This window comes from Sus scrofa, chromosome 3, assembly GCF_000003025.6.
Source record: "Sus scrofa isolate TJ Tabasco breed Duroc chromosome 3, Sscrofa11.1, whole genome shotgun sequence".
Taxonomy (NCBI): Eukaryota; Metazoa; Chordata; class Mammalia; order Artiodactyla; family Suidae; genus Sus; species Sus scrofa.
In genome coordinates this window covers 18,224,652-18,248,728 of record NC_010445.4, presented here as the reverse complement: position 1 = coordinate 18,248,728, position 24,077 = coordinate 18,224,652, and the positions used below count along the sequence as shown (strand labels likewise).

Sequence of the window (24,077 nt, the reverse complement as noted above, 5' to 3'; positions counted from 1 at the left end):
GTCCCGAGTTGCTGTGGCTGTGGCATACGATGGCAGTGGTAGCTCCAATTAGACCCCTAGCCTGGAACTTCCACATGCTGTGGGTGTAGCCTTGCAAGCAAAAACTAACAAACAAACAAAAAAACCCCAAAACATGGATAGATAGTCAAAGTGTGATGTCAGGTGAAAAAGGACAAGTAGCACCTGTGAGGAAATAGTGTATGGGGTGTGACTACATTTTTACCAAGAGTCAAATGCAAGAGTGATAGTACCGCATGCATATCAGTATATGAGGGACATACAGCAACCTCGGTTAGAGGGCTGGTTTATAAAGCGACCTGTACTTTTCTATGTATTTCAACAGGCACACTTTATAATAAACAAACAAATATAAGGAGTTCCCATCATGGCTCAGCCGAAACGAATCTGGCTAGCATCCATGAAGACGCAGGTTCAATCCCTGGCCTTGCTCAGTGGGTTAAGGACCCAGCGTTGCCGTGAGTTGTGGTGTAGGTCACAGACAAGGCTTGGATCCTGCGTGGCTGTGGCTGTGGTATAGACTGGCGGATTCAGCTCCGATTTGACCCCTAGCCTGGGAACCTCCATATACTACAGATGCAGTCCTAAAAAAAGACCAAAAAAAAAAGTATATATATATATACACACGCACACATATATGTGTATATGTATATGTACACACACACACAAGCACACACAGTTTTTTAAAATGCCCATTCTCAAGGTCATTATCTGACCCTGTCAGTAGCACAGTATCCAGAATACCGTATTCACTTGGTGAACAGGAGGAGCTCTGGAGGGGCTCTGTTTTTTCTTTTAACTACCATTTTCAGAAGTGCTCATGTGCCCTACACGTTACCCATTACCTTTCTCCAGCTGCTTCCCTACTTTCTTTTCTACAAGTAGCTTTCATTGCCAGAAAAGTATCTGAGCTGTTTTTTACGTTGTTTTTGGCTGTCTCCACCTGAGCCAGTACCTGGAACTGTGCCTGGCCTAGAATAGGTGCTCAGTAATAAATTTTGTTGAACCAAAAATGAATGCACGGATAGTACCTCAATCAGGGCTCAGGGGCCAGGGGCCAGCACGAGAACTCACAGCTTCAGTGGGCTGCGGGCAGCAGGCATCCAGGTAGTGGGCTGGGCTAGGCAGAGGGAAGTTGCAGGCTTCTGCACAGGTCCAGCAACAGTCTTGGGGTCTAGAGGCGCCTTGCTTCCTGCAGGGGGGGCTGCAGTCTGTGCAGCAGCGCTGAGTCTAGGAGAAGGCAGGGTTCAGGATCCAGGCCAGGCGGCAGGCGGGGAGGGACAGCCAAGACTCAGTTTGGGGGAGAGGGGCAGGGGAAGGTTCAGCTGGGGACAGGGATGGGATGGATGCGGGGATTAAAGGGGAAAGGGGTCTCATGGTAAGGGCCTGCAGTTGGGGGCCAAAATGACCAGCTTCCTCTTCCTCAGGGCCCACCCTTCGGCCCCCACCAGGCCCCTCACCAGCAGGCAGTGCCTAGTCAGCAGCACCAGGCCCAGCAGCAACAAATAGATGCCCACAGCAATGATGACGACGGCGGGGATGGGGAGCAGCAGGGAGGGGCTGCTGACAGGAGCCGGGGTTGGATTCCACGGGCTAGAGGAGGCCTGGACAGCACAGGAGGAAGGGGTGACAAGGAGGTGCGGAGGGGCTGCAAGGACACACAAATACCAGGACGACGCTGGACGTGGCTGGGAAAAGTGGAGGAAGAGCCACCGGGTGACAGGAAGTCAATGGGACTTATTGCTCTTCCTTTCAGGCTGCCTCCCCAAACAGATCTATCGGGTCTGCTTCCTTTGCACTACTTTCCCATCCCTCAACCCACAGAACTGGCCCCTAACTGCCTTGCAACCTGCAACTGTGCCCCTTTCCACACCAGCTGTCTTGTGTATCTCCTCCCCACACCCCCTTACAATCCATCAATGGCTCCCACTGACTCAGTCTCAACTTATCTCAGCGACAAAAGCCCCAATCAAATGCTGCCTATCTCTCCTTCTGTCCCCATGGCACTCCAGCCATACTGAAGTCCTAGCAGTTCCCTTAAAGGCCCTATATCCTCTCTCTCAGGCCCACGTCTCTCTGACCAGGCTGTTCCCTCTGCCTGGGATGCCCTTTCCTCTGGATTGCTTGGCCAGCTCCTCATCTTGCCAGAGTGGCATGCGCCTTTTCCTGGGAAGGCCGACCCTGCACACTCTCACAGCTCTGGTCCTCAACTGGGAGTATCTATGTCGGGTAAAAAAAATCCCTCTCCAGTGCAAGCTCCAAGGTAGGAAAAGTCAGGGTGAGTTGACGCCTCTGAGGGAGCCGCTCCAGACAGGGCTAAGGGGCCTAGGACTCACGTCCATGGGGCAGGATAGCGCCGCTCGGTCCAGGAGCTGCAGAGGAGAGAAAGTCCTGGGCTCAGAGACTGAGAGGGGCCACTAGGCTGGGGTGCCCCTTCTCCACCTCCCAGTTCCGGTTTGGGGAAACTGAGGCCCAACCATGGTCCCTGGTCGGCACAGTGGGGATCGGGTCGGGGGATTCGGAGCGGCACCACCTTCGAAAGCCCTGCCCGACCCAGACCACACCCCTGTTTTCCCCCAACCCCGGGCTCCCTCCATCGACCTAACGGCTTTACCTGCGCCCTCGGGGCGGCGGGCAGTTCACGGATTCCGCGCTTTGCTTGATCCAATCCGCCGAGGCCGCTGCACCGCCCAGAAGCCTCCCGCTGCTTCTCGCGGTTGCTATGGAGATCAGAGCGCCGCTCCTACGGCGGCCGCTCAGACCCAAAACTCCTTCTCCACCCCGCGCTTCCCCTTCGCGATCTTCTTTGGTCACCAGCTCTTCTTTTTAGTTGGGGTCCCCTGAGCTTTCCCGCAGTTACAGAATAGAAATGGGGAGTTCCCGCAGATACCCGCCTAAGTCGGATCCTCATTGTGCGCTGTGTGCTACAAAGGGAAGATTGAACCCCCGGGCTATACCATCAACTGGCTATGTGACTTCGGCTAAGTCACTATGCCTCGAAGAATCCGTGTTATTCCAGTGTAAACCGAGGAGAAACAGTATCCTCCCACGGATACTGTAAAAGTCAAAGCTACTTCTTAATTGTATAGAACTATCCTCAATATTGTTTCAACCTCATCGCACTCACTTTTATTAACAGCGTTTTTTTATTTTTTATTTTATGGCAGCACTCGGGGGAATATGTAAATTCCCCAGGCCAGGGATTGAATCCCAGCTATAGCTGCGACCTACCACAGAGGATCGAAACTGCACCTCCGAAGCTACACGAGCTGCTGCAGTGGGATTTTTAACCCACTGAGCCAAAGCGTGAAGTCCAGTGCCCAAACTTAAGATTCATCATCTGGTCTCTTCAACCCTCACATCACCATCAAAGTGGTTTGCTCCACCCACATCGGATTTTGTGTTTTTTCTTTTTGTCTTTTTGTCTTCTAGGGCCGCACCCGCGGCATATGGAGGTTCCCAGCCTAGGGGTCGAATCAGAGTTGCAGCTGCCAGCCACAACCACAGCCACAGCAACGCAGGATCTGAGCCACGTCTGCGACCTACACCACAGCTCACGGCAATGCCGGATCCGTAACCCACTGAGCGAGACCAGGGATCGAACCCGCAACCTCATGGTTCCTAGTGAGATTCATTAACCACTGCGCCACGACGGGAACTCCCAGATTCTTAACCCACTAATCTACGACCGGAACTCCCTGATTCACCTTTTTTTTTTTTCTTTTCTTTTTATGGTTGCACCTGTGGCATATGGAAGTTCACAAGCCACAGGTTGAATCAGAGCTGCAGCTGCCAGCCTACAACACAGCCACAGCAACACTGGATCCTTAACCCAATGAGCAAGGCCGGAGATCAAATGCACACACATCCTCACAGAGACAACATTGGGTCCTTAACCTACTGAGCCACAACAGGAACTCCCCTGATTCATCTTCATGTCTTTTTTTTCTAGGGCTGCACCCGGGGCATATGGAGGTTCCCAGGCTAGGGGTCCAATTAGAGCTGTAGCCGCTGGCCTACGCCAGAGCCACAGCAATGTGGGATCTGAGCTGAGTCTGCGACCTACACCACAGCTCGAGGCAACGCCAGATCCTTAACCCACTGAGTGAGGCCAGGGATCGAACCCACAACCTCATGGTTCCTAGTTGGCTTCGTTAACCACTGAGCCACAATGGGAACTCCTCATCTTCATATCTTAAGCCCTAGCAGTTAGCTTGGCCTTGAGTACTTACTGATTCTATGAATGAGTGGAATCCAACCAATGAGGTGATGCCTTCCCTGGGCTTGTGAGGCACTCTGACTGCCCACTTTTTTTTTTCTTTTTTTCTTTTTTAGGGTCTGCAGATCAGAGCTGCAGCTGCTGACCTACCCCACAGCCAGCAATGCAGGATTCAAGCTAAGTCTGCAGCCTACACCACATCTCACAGCAATGCCGGATCCTTAACCCACTGATCAGGGCCAAGGATCAAACCCACGTCCTCGTGGGTATTATTTTGGTTCCTTACCGCTGAGCCATGGGAACTCATGTCTTCCCCTATTTTCTTTGCAGAATCCTGAGGCTCAAGATGCAACCTGTTCCCACCTCAGCCCCAGGAAAATTTTCAGGTGACACATACTCCCTCTGTCTCCTCATTTCCTGCCAACATCCTAGAGACATCAGCCTTGGCAAGGCCTCTGGACACGTCCATGGCCCACAGTGGCCAGACTCACCACGGACGGGGTTCTGTTCCTACCACGAGCACATGCATTATGCAGGAGGCAGCACAGGGCACCAGGTCTGTTTGTTGCAAGGCAAGAAAGGAGGTGATGAACGCACCCCACTTGGCCAGGGCCCCGCTTCCACCCACATCACACCCCCTGTTGGAAGCAGGGAGAAACTGACCTCTCAGATAGTCCAACTGCCATAAGGTCTCCTACCTGAAGTTCAAAGCTGGCGATGGAGATATTATCACTCATGGTTTCACACCGCCCCTGGGAGAGAGAGTAAAAGACTATAGCTTTCCAAAAATCATGGGGTAAGTGGGAGACCTGAGATGCAGAGAAAGCCCAGAAGATGAAAGGAGCCTCTGAGGACCTGGGCTTGGACGTGGGAAAGGAATCTGGCAGTTTTGATTTTGATCTAATGCTTCCAGGTAATATGGCCTCCCAGAGACCAAGATGGGGTTCACTAGCCTCCTTATTATGAAAATGAAAGGCTGATGCTTAGGTAGTTACCTCTGGGGGAATAAGAAGCTGAACTCTGCTGAACTAGAGGGTCAGTGGCGCCCTCGTCACAGACTTTCCCTTATTTTCTCCTAACAGTAGGCAGAAACCATCACTTCCACTTTACAGAGAGAAACGAATTATGGAGAGTTCCCTGGTGGTCCAGGGGTTAGGATTCAGGGCTTTCATCACTGCAGCCCCAGTTCAATCCCTGATCTGGGAACTGGGCTCAAATGTGAAGCTGCTGCACGCTGTGGCCAAAAAAAAAAAAAAAAAAAAAAAAAAAAGAAAAAAAAAAAAAGAAGAGAACTATGGGAAGTTCCTGTGTGGCACAGAAGGTTAAGGATCCAGTGGTGCCACAGGTGTGGTGCGGGTTGCAACTGTGGCGTGGGGTTTGATCCCTGGCCTGGGAACTTCCACATGCTGCGGGCATAGCCAAAAAAAAAGAAAGAAAGAAAAAAGAATTATGATCTAGGCTTGAATTCTAGTTCTGCCACCATGTGTCAGTGTGACCTTGAGCAAGTCAGTTGACCTCCCTGGGACTCAGTCTTCTTTATCTGGAAAGTGGGGCTAAGAGACTGCCAAGGCTTATTGTGATGCTCAGAGAAAATATAGGTAGAGCACCTGGCACAGAACATGAGTCATTAAAAAAAGAGAACAAGAACCTTGAATGACGATCGCAATGACTATTTACAATGTGCCACATAGTAACTGTGTTTACACACATCTCATCTCATTCAGTCATCCCACAGCCCTTCTGCTCCTGTCCCCATTTTATAGATGAAAAGCTTGAGGCTCAGAGGAGCCAAATCGCTTGCACAAGTTCTCCTGGCTAGTGAGTGATGGAACTAAGATTGGAGCCCAGGCAATGGGACTTTGTACACAACTGGAGCTCAGAGAGGTTCTGACACTTGCCCAAGGTCACACAGCCAACCTAAGGAGGGAAAATGGTCTGAACGCTTAGTTGTCTCCCTCCGACTCCCCTAATGTGCCGCCTCGGCCTTTTCTACGGCACAGATGAAGGGTGGGGCTGAACTTGCTTGGAATAGTACCTACCTTGGGACAGGGACAATAAAAGCACTGAATAATAAATGATCTGGTGCACCGCCAGGACACTCCCCAGAGCATGGGGAGGGGGAACTGGACCCTTCCCTGGGTATCATGTGGGGAAACGGGCCACTTCTGGCTGCTTATTTACTTATTCACAGCCTTCGATGCTATCGCACCTGTACACCTCCGCAGGGCCGAGGCGGCGGCGGCGCTCAGGGGAGGAGGATGCGCAGGACCGCATCTGGCCTTCAAGGAGGCTGAAAGAGCGGGAAACGGCCAACTGCAGGCCCGGGATGAACTGTGAGACAGGCTTGTGAAGTCCGTCGGGGGTGAGAGAGGGACTCACCTGGGGAGTCAGGCTGGGGCGGGAGAGAGGTGTCCGAAGTCGCCGCTGTCTTTCGGAGGTGTGTGTAGCCAGGGGCTGCAGCCCCGTGCCAGCAGTGGCTGGTGCTGTCTTCTTCCTCCGCGGGGTGTTCAGACACGTCCTAGGACGCCCAGACCAGGGACCACCTCGGTTTATTTTAGACAGAGAGACCGAGAGTGTCGGGGGAGGGGTGGAGGGAGGAGAGGGGAGAGGGAGGGGAGGGGTGGGGGGAGAGGGGAGCGGGAGGGGAGGGGTGGGGGAAGAGGGGAGCGGGAGGGGAGGGTGGGGGGAGAGGGAGCGGGAGGGGAGGGGTGGGGGGAGAGGGGAGGAGGAATGGGGGAGGGGAGCGGGAGGGGGGGTAGGGGGAGAGAGGAGAGGGAGGGAGGAGAAGAGAGGAAGAGAAAGAGGGAAAAAAGGAGGGGGGAATTCCCGTCGTGGTGCAGTGGTTAACGAATCCGACTAGGAACCATGAGGTTGCGGGTTTGGTCCCTGCCCTTGCTCAGTGGGTTAACGATCCGGCGTTGCCGTGAGCTGTGAAGTAGGTTGCAGACGCGGCTCGGATCCCGCGTTGCTGTGGCTCTGGCGTAGGCTGGTGGCTACAGCTCCAATTGGACCCCTAGCCTGGGAACCTCCATATGCCGCTGGAGCGGCCCAAGAAATAGCAAAAAGACCAAAAAAAAAAAAAAAAAAAAAAAAAAAGAAAAAAGGAGGGGGAGAGAGAGAAAGCCATTCTCTTTCCAATTCCCTTTCAACACTTCCAATTAGTCCAGGACAAAGTCTCATTTTGCTGCTAGAGCCTTTAACACCTCCCTAGCTTAGCTTATCTCACCTTGTCTTTTCTTTAACAAAGAGAGAGAAAAAGGCCTCCAGCTCCAAAGAATTCCTAGTGAGCATGTGATCATATCTAGGGAGAATGAAGGCACAAGTTTTTTCATTTTATTTTTTGTTACCTTCTCCTTACAACAAGGGATACTGGTTTTCTATTTGCAGCAGTGATAAAAAGTTTCCTTTGGTGCTGTGTTGTTGCTCAGCGAACCCAACTAGGATCCATGAGTTCATGGAGTTTTCTTGCAGTGCAGCAGGTTCAGGCTCACATGTGGTCACTGCAGCGGCTTGGACCACTGCTGTGGTGCGGGTTCACTCCCTGGCGCAGGGACTTCCACACGTAGCAGGTGTAGCAAACAAAACAAAACAAAACAAAAGCAAAAACAACAACAAAAAAAGGATTTCCTGTTGTGGCTCAGCGGTAACAAACCCAACTAGTATCCGTGAGGACTCGGGTTCAAGCCCTGGCCTTGCTTGGTGGGTTAAAGGATCCAGCATTGCCATGAGCTCTGGTGTAGGCAGTCAAGGCTTGGATCTGGTGTTGCTGGGGCTGTGGTGTAGGTTGGGCGGCTACAGCTCTGATTTGATCCCTAGCCTAGGAACCTCCATATGCTGCAGGGGCGGCCCTAAAAAAAAGACAAAAGAAAAAAATTTTATATTTAAAAAAAGTTCACGAAGAGTGGTGATGAGGAAACAAAATGTCTAAAAAGGCTCGGGGAACAATAGTGGAAAAAAAAGTTGAGAAATACTGCTCTTAACCAAGGTTTTGCCAACGTGGGCTGTTACTCCTTGGTGGATCGTGTAATTGGCTTAATGGGTCATGATCAGCGTTTGGGGAGAAAAAAATGATATAGTACAGTGTGCGTGGCATGTAATCAGCATCAGAAAGTATTGTGAAGAGTTGCCAATGTGGCTCAGTGGTTAACGAATCCGACTGGGAACCATGAGGTTGCGGGTTCAATCCCTGGCCTCGATCAGTGGGTTGAGGATCCAGCGTTGCTGTGAGCTGTGGTGTAGGTCATGGAAGCGGCTCAGACCCTGTGTTGCTGTGGTGTACGCCAGCTGCTGTAGCTCCGATTCGACCTCTAGCCTGGGAACCTCCATATGCCGCAGATTCAGCTTTGGAAAAGACAAAAAAAAAAAAAAAAAAAAAGTATTGTGAGGATATAAACCAGCTATAATGAAAAAAATACAAATCATTACAAAATTAAAAAAAAAAAAGAAAGTATTGTGAGGATGGAGTTCCCTTTGTGGCTCAGCAGAAACGAATCTGACTATAACCTTAAGGAAGCAGGTTCAATCCCTGGCCTCCCTCAGTGGGTTAAGGATCCGGTGTTGCTGTGAGCTGTGGTGTAGGTCACAGACGTGGCTCAGATCCTGCGTGGCTGTGGCTGTGGTGTAGGCCGGCTGCTGTAGTTCTGATTTGACCCCTAGCCTGGGAACCTCCATATGCCACAGGTTCGGCCCTAGAAAGCTAAAAAACAAAATGTATTGTGAGGAAGTTTAGTCTGGTATGTGTCTGTGTGTGCTGAGTCATGAAATAAAAGCCTCTCTTCTGGGTCACTGCAAAAAAAGGGTGAAAGCCATTGCTGTAAACAATGATTTTTCTTTTTCTCTCCTCGTTCTTTATCTCCCAGACAAGCCCAGCAGCCTTGGACTGTTCTGAACAGAAGGAACTTGATAAAGAAAGTGAGACATGTAGAAGAGTGTGTCCAGATGCCAATGGAACGAGGGCCTGACCTCTACCGGCTCTCAGCCCACGACTTCCCTTCCTCCCTCTCAATACCTGGGTAAGTCACAGCAACCTAGGAAAAACGACTGGCCCCCAGCACCACAGGGGAGAATGGCTCCCACTCTGCAGGCTCCCCTCATCCCTCCCTCTGCCTCCCCGTTTCCTGAGCTCTCTGTTCCCAACTTGGAAGGCAGCAGCCAAGTTGATCCGAGGCTGAGTCCTAGCTCTGCCATTGACTGGGCAGTTCCGGGGCAAGTCAGTTAACCTCTCTGCGCCTCAGTCTTCTCAGCTATAAAATGGGGAGATTATTTCTAGGATTGTAATGATGCTTAAATGAAAGAAGGTGTAGAAATTATATTAGTATTTTAGAAGTTCCCATCGTGGCTCAGCAGTAACGAACCTGACTAGTATCCATGAGGACACAGGTTCAATCCCTGGCCTCGCCCAGTGGGTTAGGGATCCGGCATTGCCGTGAGCTGTGGTGTAGGTCACAGACAAGGCTCAGGTCCTGCATTGCTGTGGCCCTGGCATAGGCTGGCGGCTACAGCTCCTATTCAACCACTAGCCTGGGAACCTCCATATGCTTCCGGTGAGGCCCTAAAAAGCAAACAAACAAACTTCAGTTTAGGAGTTCCCATCGTGGCGCAGTGGTTAACGAACCCGACTAGGAACCATGAAGTTGCGGGTTCGGTCCCTGCCCTTGCTCAGTGGGTTAAGGATCTGGCGTTGCCGTGAGCTGTGGTGTAGGTCGCAGACGCGGCTCTGATCTGGTGTTGCTGTGACTCTGGCGTAGGCCGGAGGCTGCAGCTCCAATTAGACCCCTAGCCTGGGAACCTCCATATGCCGCAGGAGCGGCCCAAGAAATGGCAAAAAGACAAAAAAAAAAAAAAAAGAAAAAGAAAAAAAGAAACTTCAGTTTAGTATCTTTTCACATGTTTAAGGCCCTCTCTATATGTCTTTCCTTGTGACATTGTCTCCCTTTTAAAAAAGTGCTTTCCTCATAACCCCACATAATAACTTTGGCTGACCTCATATTGGCCAGACCTCTAACGGCCAGGGAGGCTGGGAAATATAGGAGCGTTTTGTTTGGTTACTTTTTTGTTTTTGGCAGCACCTGCAGCAGGTGAAAATTCCCAGGTCAGGGATTGAACCCATACCACAGAAGCAAACTGAGCCACTGCAGTGAAAATGCTGGATCCTTGACCGACTGTGCCACAAGGGAACTCCTATAGTTTTTTTTTTCTTTTCTTTTCTTTTTACGGCCACACCTGTGGCGTAGGGAAGTTCCCAGGCTAGGGGTGGAAATGGAGCTGTAGCTGCCAGCCTGTGCCACAACCATGGCAATGCCAGATCTGAACCGAGTTTGCAACCTACACTGCAGCTCGTGGTAATGCCAGATCCTTAACTGACTGAGTGCAGCCAGGGACTGAACCGCCATCCTTGTGGATTCTAGTTGGATTCGTTTCCACTGAGACACAATGGTAACTCCTTCCTCCTATGCCTAAATAGGCACCTTTTAGTCTCCAACAAAATAAGGAAGGTGGGAAGAATGGATGCTGGTTAGGCAAGCAGAGGCCTCATCTGTTAGCAGAAATAAGCTTTGAGGTGGCGCAGTGGAAACGAATCTGACTTGGAACCATAAGGTTGCGGGTTTGATCCCTGGCCTCGTTCCAGTGGGTTAAGGATCCGGCATTGCCTTGAGCTGTGGTGTAGGTCACAGACAAGGCCCAGATACCGAGTTGCTGTGGCTGTGGTGTAGGCCGGTGGCTACAGCTCCAATTCGACCCCTAGCATGGGAACCTCCGTGTGCCACCGCTGTGGCCCTAAAAAGCAAAACAAAAACAAAAACGAAAGAAAGAAGTTCTGAAAATGTGGCTGATATGCCTAAATTCTATTCAGTGATGTTTTCTTTTTTTTTTTTTAATCTTTCAGTCTCTTTAGGAAAATGAGTTTATGAGTTTTCTGTATCTGTTTAACCAAACAGAGCCCAATACATTCAGAAAACATGACTGAACAAAATCCCACCTCGGAGTTCCTGCCGTGGCTCAGTGGTTAACAAACCCAACTAGTATCCATGAGGACAAAGGTTCGATCCCTGGCCTTGCTCACCAGGTTAAGGATCTGGCGTTGCTGTGGCTGTGGTGTAGGCTGGCAGCTACAGGTCTGATTCGACCTCTGGCCTGGAAACTTCCATATGCCTCAGGTACAACCGTAAAAAGAAAAAAAAAGAAAAAACCAGATGAATCAGGGACTTCCCATCATGGTTTAATGGGTTAAAAACCTGACTAGTGGAGTTCCCGTCATGGCTCAGCAGAAATGAATCCAACTAGTATCCATGAGGATGCGGGTTTGATCCCTGGCCTCACTCAGTGGGTTGAGGATCCAGCGTTGCCATGAGCTGTAGTGTAGGTGGAAGATGCGGCTCGGATTCTGCATTGCTGTGGCTGTGGTTGTGGCTGGCAGCTACAGCTCTGATTCGACCCCTAGCCTGGGAACCTCCACATGCTGAGGGTGCAGCCCTAAGAAAAGACAAAAAAAAAAAAAAATCCCACCTCATTAACTTCCTGACTGTGTAATCTTGGACAAACCCTTCCGTGCCTCTGTTTTCTCATCTGTAAAATGGGTACAATAATAATCCCCATCTACAAATTTGTGTGTCCCCCCAAAAAACTGTTTTGAGGAAATGACTTGATATTTTTAAGCACTTGGATTAGTGTCTGGCCCATAGTAAATGCATATAATTAGCTTTTCATGAGCTGGCATTCTTATTATCCCAACTTCACCGATGAAGAATTGAGCCCTACAGAGACTGGCCCACCATCATTCAGGGAATGGGAGAGTCTGTGTTTATCATTTCAAAAATTCCATCTGAATTTCAATAAAGTGCACAGATTTTAAGACTATGCCTTGAGAATATTTACCCATGCAAACACCTATGATCCCTATAAGGATATCCCCAACCCCTCGCAAGGCTCCCTGGGATCTCCTCTGAGTCAATACGGCTCCTTGATTTATGCACTGTTCTGATTTTCACCCAAGATATCTGTGCCTTTTTTGGACATCATCCAAACGGAGCCATACAGCATGTTTCTTTAGTTATCCATGGAGTCTGAAGCCCAGATGGTCCCACCCTAGGAACTGCCGTCTGAGCTATTACCCTAAACCGCCTGCTTAAGCTGCTCTCATTTGCCAGTGTCCTCTTCCTTTCCCACTTTCGATTCCGCCCCTGAATCATAGCTGTCCGTCAAGCCACCAGCGAATTCTAATTGGTCAATTTTGTCTTCGGTTCTCCCCACCACTCACGACCCCAAGCAGGCCCCTCCCGCTAGGAAGCATATGATAGGCACAGATGTCAAGAAGTGGGCCAATGGGAAGACGGCATAGTCCAAACCGCTGGCAGTCCACCAATGGGAGGGCGATGTTCCCGCCTCCTCCAACTACCTCAGTAGAGCTGCCTCAGCCTCGTGCCCTTCCAGTTTGATGCCTTCTGTGTGTCCTGGAAAGGTCCCCTCGAAGCTGCTTAAGGGGTGCAGGATGGCAGGCCCTGATTCCCTTCATCCCTCCCGGGCCTTCCCCCCCACTCCCCTCCCTGGAATGAATGGGAGGGGAGGCTTTTGCAGACAAAAATAACATATATGTAAATATGTATGTTCTCAGAGGCTTTCTTTTTTAAATGGGATAATGCTTTGATTTTTTTCCAAGAAGTATTATTTTTAAAATTTCATTTATCTTCACCATTTGAACACCCCCCCCTTCCTTTTTCTGAGTTCTGTGTGCTGATAAGAATCACCAGCCTCCTCACTAGCCTCCACCTTGCTCTTCAGAGGTGAGGCCCTAGGAGAGGTGACAGGAAGAGCTGGGGTGGGGGGGGACAGAGGATGGAATGGGGTGAGTTAAGAAAGAGCAGCAGGCACATAATTAGAGCTGAAAGAAAGGATTTTTTTTTTTTTTTTTTTTGTCTTTTTGCCATTTCTTGAGCCGCTCCCAAGGCATATAGAGGTTCCCAGGCTAGGGATCAAATTGGAGCTGTAGCTGCTGGCCTACACCACAGCTCAAGGCAATGCCAGATCCTTAACCGAGAGCAATGCCAGGGATCGAACCCGCAACCTCAGGGTTCCTAGTTGGATTCGTTAACCACTGAGCCACGACAGGAAATCCAAGAAGGGATTTTAAGGCGAGAGATGGACTGGGAGGTATCGACCCGCTTCGGGGACTACAGGGAACATGAATAAAATTGTTGGAATTGGATTGATAACCAAAAAAGTTAGGATGTCCAATTGCTCTGAGGGATATTTCAAGTTCAATATGGATCTCAAAGAGATTGGGGAAGAGAAACGCCTGATGGCTTTTTTTTTTCTTTTGGTCTTTTTAGGGCCGCACCCTTGGCACATGGAGGTTCCCAGGCTAGGGGTCCAATACAGCTGCCAGCCTACACCACAACCACAGCAACACAGGACTTGAGCTGCCTCTGCAACCTACACCACAGCTCACGGCAACACTGGATCCTTAACCCACCGACTGAGGCTAGGGATCAAACCCGTGTCCTCATGGATGCTAGTCGGATTCATTAACTGCTGAGCCATGACGGGAACTCCTCGCCTGATGGCTTTTGATGGCTACAGATAGATGTAGCCCATGGTCCACAGAGATACTGGGGCGAAGTAGGGGGCCTCTGGATCCAAGGGACATTGTGCTGAAGTGTTCTCACCACCACCTTTTCTCACCTTTTGTCCCCCAGACAGGCATGACCCTGCTTTTTGTACTGGGCTGTGTCTTCTTCCCGTTGACTTTCGCGCTCCTCTGCTGGGGTCTGCAGAACCACTCCAACCTGCGGATGGAGAGGCCAGAGGCTGTTTTGGTGGCATCCAAGTAAGGGGACAGGGTGAGGGCACCCTTTCTTGGGGCCAGGGCTGGTAGCACTGGTCTCCTACTTTCAGGAAGAGTTAGTGATGGGAGCAGAAGCAGACTATGTGCGTACGTGAGTGCGTGTGGCAGTTGGTGTGGGCAGGGGATATAGAATCAAAGGCACTGGCTATGAGATCTTTTCCAAGTCATTTAACCTCAGAGCTCCTGTTTGTAAATTTTTTTTTTTTCTTTTTAGGCCTGCACCTGCAGCATATGGAAGTTCCCAGGCTAGGGGTCCAGTTGAGCTGCAGCTGCCAGCATATGCCATAGCCACAGCCATGCCAGATCTGAGCCACATATGTGACCTGCACCACAGCTCATGGCAACGTCAGATCCTTAACCACTGAGGGAGGCCAGGGATTGAGCCCACATCCTCATGGATTCTAGTCTACTAGTTGGATTCTTAACCCACTGCCCCACAATGGGAACTCCTGATTGTTTCTTTTTGTGTGTCTTTCTCTCTTTTTAGGGCTGCACCCACAGCATATGGAGGTTCCCAGGCTAGGGGTCCAATAGGAGCTGTAGCCGTCAGCCTATGCCACAGCCACAGCAATAGCAACACAGGATCTAAGTCGTGTCTGTGACCTACACCACAGCTCACGGCAATGCTGGATCCTTAACCTACTGTGCAAGGCCAGGGATCGAACCTGCATCCTCATGGATGCTAGTCAGGTTTGTTAAGCACTGAGCCATGACGGAAATTCCCCGACTGCTTCCTAAAAGAAGTTGAGCTTTTATATGAAATCTCCTAATTTTCAAACACTGACAAATAACGTAGAATTTAGGAAAATACTGTACTGGCAACACCAGTCTGGCCAAACAAAACATATTTATGCGATGGATGGAGCCCTCGTGCTGCAAATTTATGGCCTATTTGATAAAGATTAATAATATACCTGTGAAGGAGTTCTCATTGTGGCTCAGTGGGTTAAGGATCTGACACTGTCTCTGTGAGGACCCAGGTTCGATCCCTGGCCCCACTCAGTGGGTTAAGGATCCGGTGTTGCCAAGCTGTGGTGTAGACTGGCTCAATTTTGGTGTTGCTATGGCTGTGGTGTAGACTGGCAGCTACAGCTCCAATTCAGCCCCTGGGAACTTCCACCTGCCACGGGTGCAGCCCTAAAACAAACAAACAAACAAAAAAAAAAAAAACCCCAAAAAACCAAACAGTCAACAAAACCCTCTAAGCTTAAGTTTCTTGTCTATGAAACAAAGATACTACCATCTGGGAAGATTAAATAAGAGCGAACATAAACCACTTCACCCCAAGCCTAGCAGATAGAAAATACTCACGGAGTTCCCATTGTGGCGCAGCAGAAACAGATCTGACTAGTATCTATGAGGATTCAGGTTTGACTCTGGCCTCGCTCAGTGGGTCAGCAATCCAGCAATCCAGCAATCCAGTGAGCTCAGGTGTAGGTCACAGATGCCACTGGGATCCTGCGTTGCTGTGGCTGTAGCTCTGATTCGACCCTTAGCCTAGAAACTTCCATATGCCGCAGGTGAGGCCCTAAAAAGCAAAAAAAAAAAAAAAAAAGGGGGGAAATTGGGTGCCTTCTTCCCTTGAGTGAAGCCCTGAGATCAGGAAGCTAGGCCTGCTATTGTCTCTAGAAGTCTCCCTAACTCCTGCTGCCTAAGGCCAGGGACCTCTCAGGGTCTGTTCCCACAGTCCACCACTAGAGGGCAGCATACAACGCAAGTCCCAGCCCGCTGGGAAAGTGATGGCATGAGCTTTGGTCAGGCAAAGGCAAATTACAGGGTTGCTGTTGAACCCTATCTTCAGGCAGGCTTTGAAAGCAAAGATAGTCTGGGTAGTCGGACCTCACATCATGCAGAAGTCTACAGGGCAGTTGGGTGCAGGATGAGAAGGCCAGATTCCAGGGAGGCCGCGTGAGAGGGTGAGAAGCGGCGCAGAGGCCAAGTGTGGTTCTGGCTGGGCCTCTGACCTGCTGCAGGACCTTGGCCAAGTCACTGGGCCTCCTTTCCTTGCAGCTGGATGAGGGGCTTGAATCAGCCAATCCCCAGGGTCCTCTTCCAGGGGGAGAGGAAGTTGCAGAGGAAGGGGAGCCAGGGGCACAATAAACCTGAAGAAAAAGAATGACCAGGGTTTAGGGCAGGCTGGGAGAGGCCGGATAGCCTCAAGGACACGGGTACGGAAAGGGCCATCCTCAGCTTGAGGTGGGCTTTCAGGGAGGCAGAGCTTCCCACTCTCTTTAACCCCTGCCGCCCAGGATGAGAGGGTTCTTGCATCTTCGCAACTCTGAGAACTTGGGGCCACTGAAGGCCTGGGGACACTTTTTGACCTGTAAAAAGTGCCATTCCCTCAGTACTGTTACAAGAGTTAGAGAAGCTCGTAGGACTGACTTGCAGCCAGGGCAGGACCTACAGGCACCTCATGTATACCTCAGAGTTCCCCTCTCTCCCATCGGGGTGAAGGACCTAGGGATCTCTGAGCCCTAAGGACATGCATCCTTCAGAGACACCGGGAGGTACCAGTTTCCCCTGCTCCCTCCTCCAGGGCATCCTCTTTCTACCAGAGAGGCCACCCTCAGCTGGAAGCACACAGGCCCCCGAGGGACATGTGTTGGGAGGCCTTGGCAGAGGAAGAAATGCCAAGTGCTGGGTCAGTCCCCTCCCGGGCTCCCAACAGCCACCTCCATCCCCAAGTGAAAGAGCTGACTCTCCCCTGACCCTTGTCCTCAGCAGCCCCCTGTGCCGCAGCGGCTGTCTCTTTAAGGGCCTCCCCCTCCCTCTTTCTCCGTTCCCCCCCATCTCTGTCGCAGCCGCTGCCGCCGCTGCCGTGGCTCAGAGCTGCATGGGGAGACGCCGCTGCAGGTCCCGGTCCTCGGTGTCTGGTCGGTGCCATCATTTCCCTCCCCCTCCCCCGCCCTCCCCCAGCTGGTGACGTCCCCTCCCCCTCCCCCCAGAGGGGGCAGGGGCTGGGCACGAACTCTCTATAATGCCCTGTGCAGCCTCCGGGGCCCTCTGGACCGGGCGGCGGCGGCGGCGGCGGCGGCGGCGGCGGCAGCGGGAACTGTGGCGGCAGCGAGAGGCGGGAGAGCAGTGCTGACCGCTGACCACTGGCCCCGCCGCTCCTCTGTCTCCCTTCCCTCCCGCCCTCCCTTTCAGAGCGGGCACCACAGTCCCACCCCCCACCCCGCCTCCCCGGGCCCTCCCCGCCACTCCGCGTAACCCCCCCAACCTGCCGCTCTCCCTCCCCTCCCCATCCGCATCCTCCTCCTCCTCCTCCTCCTCCTGTACCCTCTCCCTCTGTCCTCTCACCAAGTCCTTCCCTCCTCATCTCTCTCCCAACCCTCTGACTGGCTTTCTCGGGCTCCCTTTCTCGGATTCCCCCCCCTCCCCAGTCTCTCCCCGTGTCCCCAGTCTCATCTAACTCCCTTTTGCTCGCCTGTCCTTCGGTCTGACTCCCCAGCCCCATCCCGTCCCCGCCCTGTCCCCTTTGTGCCCCTTTCTCTCTCTCTCTCCTTGCCTGGCCTGGCATCCTTCTCCACCCCTAACTCCCTTCAGCTCGGCCTCCCTGTCCCTTCGCGGCCACTCGCTCGCTCGTCTCCCTGCCGGAGGCCCGAGCCACCATGCTGACCCCCATGGTGGCTGGGGGGTGGTGTTCCCCGGACTCTTCCTCCTCTCCAAGAACACGCTCCAGCGGCTGCCCCAGCTGCGCTGGGAGGAGGCCGACGCGGTCATTGTCTCCGCCAGGTAAACTGCGTCCCTTCCCCTCCACCCCTCTCCCCTTTCCAGGCTTTTTGGGGATGGAGGGGACCCCAGCACGTCTGTGGATCCTTGGCCTGGTGGGGTCTGGGGGCTCCCGGAGTGGTCGGTGGGCTCTACCTCCCAGCTTCCTTCTCTCCTCGCTGCCTTACTCACTGCCGTCCCAGGAGACCTCATCCAAACCCAGCCATCTGGTCTACTAGTGTTCAGACTGCTCTTCTTCCCTTTCCCATTCACCCTCCCACCCTCCAAAACAGGGCCAGCAAGTGCCTCCAACATTCCCATAGGATGTTAGGGAGCCAGACAAGGGGCAGAGAGAGTCGAGCAGTATTCAAGGCATGTGTTTGGGGCAAAGAGGGACAGAGGAGTGAACAGTGGAACGAACTCCGCACAGCCCTGGCATAGGGGCCGGAGGTGGGGAGGGGAGCGTGGGGCAGGCAAGCGGAGAGCGGGAAAGTGGCCAGGGGCAACTGGGGACATCCCAGGAGCCCGTGGATGACCGGCATGATGACTGGGCAGCTGCGTGATGCAAGAACAGGCCCGGGGCTTTCCTGTGCCATGCTCTGCTGTGCCCCCCACCTCACCCCTCCCCGGGAGGGGCTTTGTCATCAGCCACCCATTCTCAGCATCGTCTCACCTCAAGATGACCTCCCTGGTGTCCTCCTGAGGGGACGGCGACTCAGGGTCCGCAGTTGAGGGGAGGAAGATGGCAGAGAAAGGGGTGAACCCAGGAGCTCACTGCTGTCTGAATGGGGCTGAGCCCCGGGCAAGGCAGCCTTGGGGAAAGATGGGCAGGGAGTGACCCGAGAAGCACAGTAACTGGACAATCAAGAGGAGAAGCCAAGGGGCGCCTCTTCTCCCCAACCGACGGCTCCCTCTTCCTCCCTAGGCTCGTGTCCTCCGTCCAAGCCGTCATGGCCTCCACAGCTGGCTACATTGTTTCCACCTCCTGCAAGCACATCATTGATGACCAGTAAGTGCCATGAGGCCACCTTGGCCCCCGTTCCAGCAGCCTTGTGTGTAGGTGTGATCCCTCAGTACCCCAGGCCATTTGGAGACTCCTGCAGTGGTCCCAAGCCCTGCACTTGGCCTGAGCAAGTTAACTGCAGTAGCTGCAACTCAACACCCAGGGATAAATTTATCCACATCCTGTCCTTAAAGGTCAGAACCAGGAGGAGAAGGAGTGGGAGCAGAAAGGATTCTGAAAGCGGCTCCCAGGTTTCCCAGACTCTTGCATCACAGTAGGTTCTTTTTGAATGTCGTTTCCTCCCCTATGTCCTCCCACTCTGATCTCTTGGACCCCATTTCCAACCAGCACCCAACTGGGGTGCTTCCCTACTTGGGCTGGGTTCACCCCTCACCTCTTCCCAGAATCCAGGTGTCCAGCCCCAGCTCCATGCACAAGACAGAGAGATGACGCAAGCAAGGCCACTAAGAGTGAGGCAGTGGGGTTGGGGTGTTGGGGGGTGAAGAGGCCAAAATTTGGCACTGGGAGCTGCTGCAGTGCCTGGTGCCTGCCAACGAAGCCCAGGCCTGAGAGGTCCAGGTCGGGCAGGAGGAGGGAGGCGAGGGGGGCCCTGTCCATGGTGCTGACGGGCTAGCTCTCGGTTGGCCCACAGGCTGATGCAGAGTTGCCAAGGGTGCTGATACCCTCCGATTAACTTCTAGTCCTGCTTCCCTTCTCTGACAGCTGCTGAGCTCCAGGGACAGTGTCTGGATGCCCCTCCCCTAGAGGCGTCCCCTCTCTCTCCAGATGAGTTCCCTTATCTGTGGAGTGAGGTCCATCTCCATCAGAAAGGGCTACTGTGAGGAAGAGTTGACTTGTGTGTCTCAAACGCCTAGAGCACTTCTGGCCACACGTAGTGGATGCTAAACCCTATCTTCAGATCCCACCCTGGGGACCTGGCTTCCTCCTGCCCTCTCCCTCCCGGCTGAGCCAAGGTCCAAGATGAGCCTGGATCGCCACACGTCTCCTCCTCTCACCTTCTTACAGAGGTCACCTTCCAGCCCCTGCATTTTCACTGCCCCCCCCCCGTCTGTTCTTGTTCTTCGACTCTTAATCCTCAGGTGGGTGGGAAGGATCAGGGTTAATCCAGGGGCAACAGCTGTTCCTACCTCTGAGCACCTAATTGCTGAGAGGATGGGGATGGTTTTAACCCTTCAGGCTGCTGCCCAGGGCCTGGAAGTCTTGGACGGACCCTACCTCCCAAAGCCACTGTGTCACTGTGTCTGCTGTGGCTGGCTCTCCAGGCCACTCTCCTCTCTAACTTCCTTCAGGCCAGCTGGTCCCCTTTGCACCTTCCTGCCCTTCATCTCTTACCTGGGCTGCTGCTCCCTCTGCTCTCTCTCTCTCTGCCCTCCTGATCACATGCTCCAGCATGGGCTCTGCTCCTCTTTCCTTTTTTTTTTTTTTTTTCTTTTTTCTTTTTAGGGCTGAACTCGTGGCATATGGAGGTTCCCAGGCTAGGGGTCGAATCGGAGCTGCAGCTGCTGGCCTACACCACAGCCATAGCAACGCCAGATCTGAGCTGCATCTGCGATCTACACCATAGCTCATGGCAATGCTGGATCCCTAATCCACTGAGGATCAAACTTGCATCCTCAGGGATACTAGTGGGGTTCATTACCGCTGAGCCACAGCGGGAACTACTCTGCTCCTCTTTTCCTGAAATCATCCCTGTTAGAGTGGGGCTGCCTGTCCCCTTCCAGACCAGCCTTCCCCAGGTCTCACCTTCTGCTTCCATCTCACCCCTGGTCCTTAGCTGGCTTGTCCATGTCTTGCTCCGCTTTCCCCTTCAGCAGCTCCTCAGTGTTGGTCCTCAGGAGTTCCCGTCATGGCTCGGTGGTTAACGAACCTGACTAGTATCCATTCGGACTTGGGTTTGATCCCTGGCCTCACTCAGTGGGTTAAGGATCCAGCATTGCTATGTGGCTGTGGTGTAGGCCGGTGGCTACAGCTCTGATTTGACCCATAGCCTGGGAACCTCCATATGCCATGGGGGTGGCCCTAAAAAGACAAAAAACAGAGTTGGTCCTCATATTTGTGTCCCTTTGGTCTGGACTTTGCTGGGGGGTGAGTTCCCCTGAACCTGCCTCTTCGACCTCCCACCCTCACCTCGGACCTGTGGCAGGACTAGGGGTTTGAGAGAAAGTGCTCCGTGTGCTGACTCAAGAAGAAAAATGCAGTATTGCATATTCATGCACTTTGCATTTTTGTTTACTCTGAAAGTATACGCGACTGCTCTCTCTTGGCTCCTTTTGCTCAGCGTTTTCTCCTTAATGCTTGGCTGTACCTGAAGAAATAAGAGCCGAGGCTGCATTCAGGCCAAACAGGCAGCACTGACAGCACCTCCAGTTCCCCAGCGGGGCCCATGTCCCTTGTCTTCTAGGGGACAATGAGGCTGAGAGCAAGGGCTGTGGAGCCAGACTTCTCATGTTTTTTCCATGGTCCAGTTACCTAGCCTCTCTCATCTGTAAAATGGGGTGACAGCCACACCTGCTTTTTTAGAGGGTTTTGTAGGAGTAAATCAGTTTACATGTAAAAGATTTATGCATGTTAAAGATTTAGAATATCAGGGAGTTCCCATCGTGGCTCAGTGGTAACAAAGCAACTAGTATCCATGAGGATGTGGGTTCGATCCCTGGCCTCACTCAGTGGGGTAAGGATCCAGCATTGCTGTGAGCTATGGTGTTGGTCGCAGATGCAGCTCAGATCTGGCATTGCTGTGGCTGTGGCGTAGGCCGGCAGATGCAGCTCCTACTCTACCCCTAGTCTGGGAACGTCTACATGCTGAACTTGCAGCCCTAAAAAGACCAAAAAAAAAAAAAAAAAAAAAGTGCCTGCAATGTCATGAGCAGTCAATTAATGTTAGCCCAGACAATCTCTCCCCACCACTCCCATCTCTCCTGCTGTAAACCACCCTGACCTCAGCTGTTTCTCAGATCTGGTCTGCTTGTTTTCTCACTCTATCTCTGCCCTCAGGTCTGTGGCTGTCTTTTTGTCTCTCTTCCATTTTCTCCCACCACATTGCAAAAAGAGGGAGAATAGGAATGAATGAATGAGTGAGTGAGTGAATGAATGGATTTGAAAGAATGAGTGGGTTCAGAGATCAGTCTGGGCTTGAATTCCAGCCCTACTAAGTGCCGGCTGTGTGACTCTATGACCTCGGGCAAGTTTCTTATGGATTACCCTTAGGTTCCACCCTGTAACTTGACTCCACTTCTGTCTCAGGGTTGTTACAAATATCACTTAAGATCTGACTCTCAGAGGTTTCCAAGATCTGACTCTCAGAGGTTTCCATTGAGCCCGACTAGTATACATGAGGATGCAGGTTTGATCCCTGGCCTTGCCCAGTGGGTCGGGGGAGTCCAGCGTTGCCATGAGCTGTGGTGTAGGTCGCAGACTTGGCTCAGATTCCCCCGTTGCTGGGGCTCTGGTGTAAGCCGGCAGCTGCAGCTCCAATTCGACCCCTAGCCGGGAAATGTCCATATGCTGCAGGTTCGGCCGTAAAAAGACACACACACACACAGACCTGATTCCCAGGACATGTCCGGCATGGACCCGGGCACCTGGCAGCTGCCTGTCCCTCTCCTTTCCTCCTTGATCTCCCTGACTCCTCCTTTCTCTGCCCAACAGACACTGGCTTTCCTCTGCTTATACGCAATTTGCTGTGCCCTACTTCATCTATGACATCTATGCCATGTTCCTCTGTCACTGGCACAAGCACCAGGTCAAGGGCATGGAGGGGACGAAGGGAGGCCCAGAGCCCGGGGAGCATCTGGGCCGTGGCGCGAGGCTACCTGCACAAGGAGTTCCTCATGGTGCTCCACCACGCCGTCATGGTGCTCGTGTGCTTCCCGCTGTCGGTGGTGAGTGGGGGCTTCTGAGAGCCAGGGCCTCCTGTCTGGATCAGGCCAGCACCACAGGGGCTCAGGAAGCTCTCCCCGGATCCAGGTTCCAGCAGGACGGGCCCAGGATGGAGGGGGCCCCATGCAGGGCTGACTGAGCTCCAGCCCAGCCCCAAAGAGCAAGAGGGTGGACCCCGCCCCGCTGTGGTGCTTTGGAGCTGCGCCTCAGTTTCCTCATCTGCAGTATTGGGTACACTGTCTCACCTGCAGCACGGTGGGAGGGATCCAGGAGGGGTGCTCCCAGTTTTGCTACTGTTCACATGTGCTCAGGCTTTCAGAGCGAAGCATCTCCAAAAGCGACAGAGAGGAGCAAGGGAGGGCAGGTGCTGCCCAGGAATCCAGGGTGCCAGGCTCTTTCCTTCCTCTCCTCGCAGGTGTGGCGTCAAGGCAAAGGAGATTTCTTTCTAGGCTGCTTGCTGATGGCAGAGGTCAGCACCCCCTTTGTCTGCCTTGGCAAGATCCTCATCCAGGTGAGAGGGGAGCTGAGGGTCTGTGGGCTTGGGAGGACAAGGGAAGGGTGGGTACTTTAGGGAAATCTTTGGGGATTCTTTAAAGGACAGGTGAAGGAGTTCCCGTTGGGGCTCAGTGGGTTAAGAGTGAGAATAGTAAATCCGTGAGGATGCGGGTTCCATCCCCGGTCTCTATCAGTGGGTTAAAGACCAGACGTTGCCTCGAGCTGAGCTGCGGTGTAGGTCGGAGACGCGGCCAGGATCTCGCTTGGCTATGGTTGTGGCGTAGGCCGGCAGCTGCAGCTCGGATTGGAGCCCCAGCTGGGGAACCTCCATATGCCGCAGGTGCGGCCCTTAAAAAAAAAAAAAAAAAAAAAAAAAAGAAAAGAAAGAAAAAGGTCAGGTGAAGAGGCAAGTCTGGGAGGGACTGTAAGGTGACGTAGAGGGGAGGCGGCAGAGTCCTGGGGCTCTGAGCTGGCCGGGGTCCGGAGCAGGGAAGGCTGGGAGGTGGGCGGAGGTCCAGGGGGCGGAGCTAGGGGCGTGACCGGAGGTAACCCCGCCCCTCACCGGGCCCCTGCTCTGCCCGCCCCTCCTCGCAGTACAAGCAGCAGCACACGCTGCTGCACAAGGTGAACGGGGCCCTGATGCTGCTCAGCTTCCTCTGCTGCCGGGTGCTGCTCTTCCCCTACCTGTACTGGGCCTACGGGCGGCACGCGGGCCTGCCCCTACTCGCCGTGCCGCTCGCCATCCCGGCCCACGTCAACCTGGGCGCCGCGCTGCTGCTCGCCCCGCAGCTCTACTGGTTCTTCCTCATCTGCCGCGGGGCCTGCCGCCTCTTCCGGCCCCGGGGCTCCCGGCCGCCCTCTCCCTGTCAGACCCAGGACTGAGGGTGGGG

The 24,077-nt window shown here is 53.0% G+C and overlaps 3 protein-coding genes and 1 long non-coding RNA gene across 6 annotated transcripts in view; 2 read left to right on the top strand and 2 right to left on the bottom strand.

Moving 5' to 3' along the window:
- The window catches only part of ALDOA (aldolase, fructose-bisphosphate A), a 14,132-nt gene extending 11,439 nt beyond the window's left edge, over positions 1–2,693 (bottom strand). Inside the window, exons 1-4 of one of the 2 annotated variants that reach the window (XM_021087997.1) lie at positions 2,633–2,693; positions 2,355–2,390; positions 1,479–1,622; positions 1,093–1,248 (exon numbers count right to left, since the gene is read on the bottom strand). The gene's annotated coding sequence lies outside the window, so the exon portion shown is untranslated. Of the gene's footprint in view, positions 1–1,092; positions 2,391–2,632 lie in introns of both variants that reach the window. The other variant, XM_021088002.1, reaches the window with a different exon arrangement.
- Positions 2,199–17,256, top strand: LOC110260082 (dual specificity protein phosphatase 8-like). Of its 2 annotated transcripts, XM_021088011.1 has the most exons (5): positions 2,199–2,281; positions 9,097–9,249; positions 13,934–14,060; positions 16,880–16,951; positions 17,069–17,256. In XM_021088011.1, the coding sequence occupies exons 1-5, from the start codon at positions 2,241–2,243 to the stop codon at positions 17,171–17,173; spliced, it is 498 nt and encodes a 165-aa protein (XP_020943670.1). In that variant the 5' UTR covers positions 2,199–2,240; the 3' UTR covers positions 17,174–17,256. The 2 variants fall into 2 exon arrangements, with proteins under 2 accessions (XP_020943670.1, XP_020943671.1); XM_021088012.1 differs by lacking the exon at positions 16,880–16,951.
- Positions 4,346–23,536, bottom strand: LOC110260083. Its single transcript, XR_002342905.1, has 8 exons — positions 22,938–23,536; positions 22,626–22,729; positions 18,463–18,774; positions 16,043–16,180; positions 13,916–14,019; positions 6,617–6,755; positions 4,936–4,989; positions 4,346–4,795 (listed from the first exon to the last, which is right to left on the bottom strand). It is a non-coding gene; the product is annotated as an uncharacterized LOC110260083 (long non-coding RNA).
- On the top strand, positions 17,313–24,077 carry FAM57B (family with sequence similarity 57 member B). The gene is given in 7 exon segments (XM_021088005.1): positions 17,313–17,714; positions 17,717–17,813; positions 18,715–18,798; positions 22,462–22,581; positions 22,583–22,694; positions 23,108–23,203; positions 23,782–24,077. Coding segments are annotated over 7 exon segments (822 nt in total). The 5' UTR covers positions 17,313–17,689; the 3' UTR covers positions 24,070–24,077.